The 2,299-nt window shown below is 38.1% G+C and overlaps 1 protein-coding gene across 1 annotated transcript in view; it reads left to right on the forward strand.

Moving 5' to 3' along the window:
• LOC128250781 (uncharacterized) overlaps positions 1-1,884 on the forward strand; it is a 7,705-nt gene extending 5,821 nt beyond the window's left edge. The window contains exon 4 of the mRNA XM_052976697.1: positions 948-1,884. Coding sequence (XP_052832657.1) covers positions 948-1,035 — 88 coding nt within the window. The 3' untranslated portion in view covers positions 1,036-1,884. The remainder of the gene's footprint in view (positions 1-947) is intronic.
• The last annotated feature ends 415 nt before the right edge of the window (positions 1,885-2,299 follow it).

The raw sequence follows: 2,299 nt of genomic DNA on the forward strand, positions 1-2,299 counted from the left end.
ATATATATATATATATATATATATATATATATATATATATATACATATGTATGTATGTATGTATATATGTGTGGGTAAACATATGTATATGTGTATAAATTTGTAGTATAAGACATGGATTCCGTGAACCGTGTGGCTATCACAGAAAGCTCCTCTTACGGACTCGGCTAACAGTAAAACGAAAATGCGTCAAATGAAAAATCGTTAATGACATTCGAATATGTTGTTTTCAAAAATTGAGATGCTAATGAGTTAAGCATTTGTCCCAACTACTGTGATTTTGTCAATTATCCCCGCTACAAATTAAAACAACTTCATAATCGTTCTGCCAAAGACATGAATGGTTGGTTGTTTGCTGACGTCATTAATCCCTGATAATAAGCTGTTTGGGTGTTTACACTTGCTTTACACGTCTGAAAAGTTCAATATCACAAATATCTGCAGGTGGGGCCCATTTTAGATTTTCTTCACATCTAGTATCCCATCCTGTTCAAAAGGTCTCTAAATAAGGATTGTTTAAGGATGATCAACGAAACATCCATATTTCCAGAGATGGATTATTCAATCTCAAAAGAATTCCTCTCAACATATCGCTGTGATACTCTCCCACTACTCCTGCTCATGATCAGAGATGCACATATCGTCAGCCACAAAGGGACATGCTCAACTAGTTAAGGTCAAACAACTGACAAGCAAATCTGTAGTATTGAGCGGAATATTTGCTGTAGCCCATCTTTTATACAAAGACAAAACATGCTAACACTTCCTAACAGTTAAGATCAGTTAAGCCATGACATTGACTGCCTGGTACTGCATCAGGGTATTTATTGTTGTTGTTGTTGGGGGAGGGGTAAAGGTGGTGGTGGTGGTGGTGGTGGTGGTGGTGATGGTGTTGGTGGTGTGATGCTTTTGTTGCCTGTGCTTTCATTAGCTTCTCTTCCTTTCAGGTTTTATCAAATGAAACTTCCCGACAGATCTGTGAGTTCCACCGGCCTTCCTATGGAGCAAGTGCTGTTGAGATGTCGAAATTATTAAGTCTATTTCAAGGAGCGGCGGAGACGAGGCGGTAAGGGTGGGGAATGGGGATTTGCATCAACATTCTTAACAAAGTCAGACAGTCTCTGATAACCAGCGATAATACAACACAGGCTGCTGCTGCCGCTGCTGCTGCCACTGCTGCTGCCATCCTGATAATGTTGTTGTCGGTGTTATTGCTGTTGAGGAGGAATTTCCTGTTGCAGCCGAAGATATGGAAAAGCATCCGTTATTGGGTTTCATACTGTTATATCGCATTACTGCAACTACTACTACTCCTAGAACTACAACTACTTCTACTACTACTCCTAATAATAATAATAATTGTAATAATCCTTTCTACTAAAGGCATACGGCCGGCAATTTCGGGAGAAGGGATTAAGTCGATTACATCGACCCCAGTGCGTAACTGGTATTTATTTAATCGACACCGAAAGGATAAAAGGCAAAGTCGACCCCGGCGGAATTTGAACTCAGGACGTAGCAGCAGACGAAATACCGCTAAGCATTTCGCCCAGCGTGTAGTGCGTAGGACAAAACGCTTAGCGGTATTTCTTCCAGCTCTTTACGTCCTGAGTTCAAGTCCCACAAAGGTCGTCTTTACCTTTCATCCTTTCGCGGTCGATAAAATAAGTACCAGTTGTGCACTGGGGTCGATGTAATTGACTGGCAACTCCCTTTTTCCCTAAATTTGAAGCAATTATTATCATTATCGTTAATTGTTATTGTTATTTATTTTATACACGGCATTGTACCAAACCCCTCTTCTCCCTTGTGTCGTATTGTCCCTATTTGTTTTGTGTTCGGAACTTGTGGCCAATAAAGAAAACTTTATTACTATTATCATCATTATTGTTGTTGTTGTTGTTATTATTATTATTATTATTATTATTATTATTATTATTATTATTATTATTATTATTATTATTATTCAGTAGTCTCATTTTTATCACGCGCTTTCACTGCACTACCGAACGCAGCTTTGTGAACCTTGGCTATGTGCTGTGGTTTATTGTGGTGCTCTTATTTTCACTAGGATGTGTGCGGCGCCTAGTAGTACTATTTTCTGTATGTTATATATACTTGTTAATCCTGGTGATTTTTGTTATGTATTTGTCTGAATATTTTTTTATCATACCTAATGAGCCTACTATGATAAGAATTGTTTCTGTTTTTAGGCTCCACATTCGAGTTACCTCTATTTTTAGATCTCTGTATTATGAAAGTTTCTTCGTTTATTTTCAAGAAACATTGTCATCTGTTG

Source organism: Octopus bimaculoides, chromosome 25 (assembly GCF_001194135.2).
Source record: "Octopus bimaculoides isolate UCB-OBI-ISO-001 chromosome 25, ASM119413v2, whole genome shotgun sequence".
NCBI classification, from domain to species: Eukaryota; Metazoa; Mollusca; class Cephalopoda; order Octopoda; family Octopodidae; genus Octopus; species Octopus bimaculoides.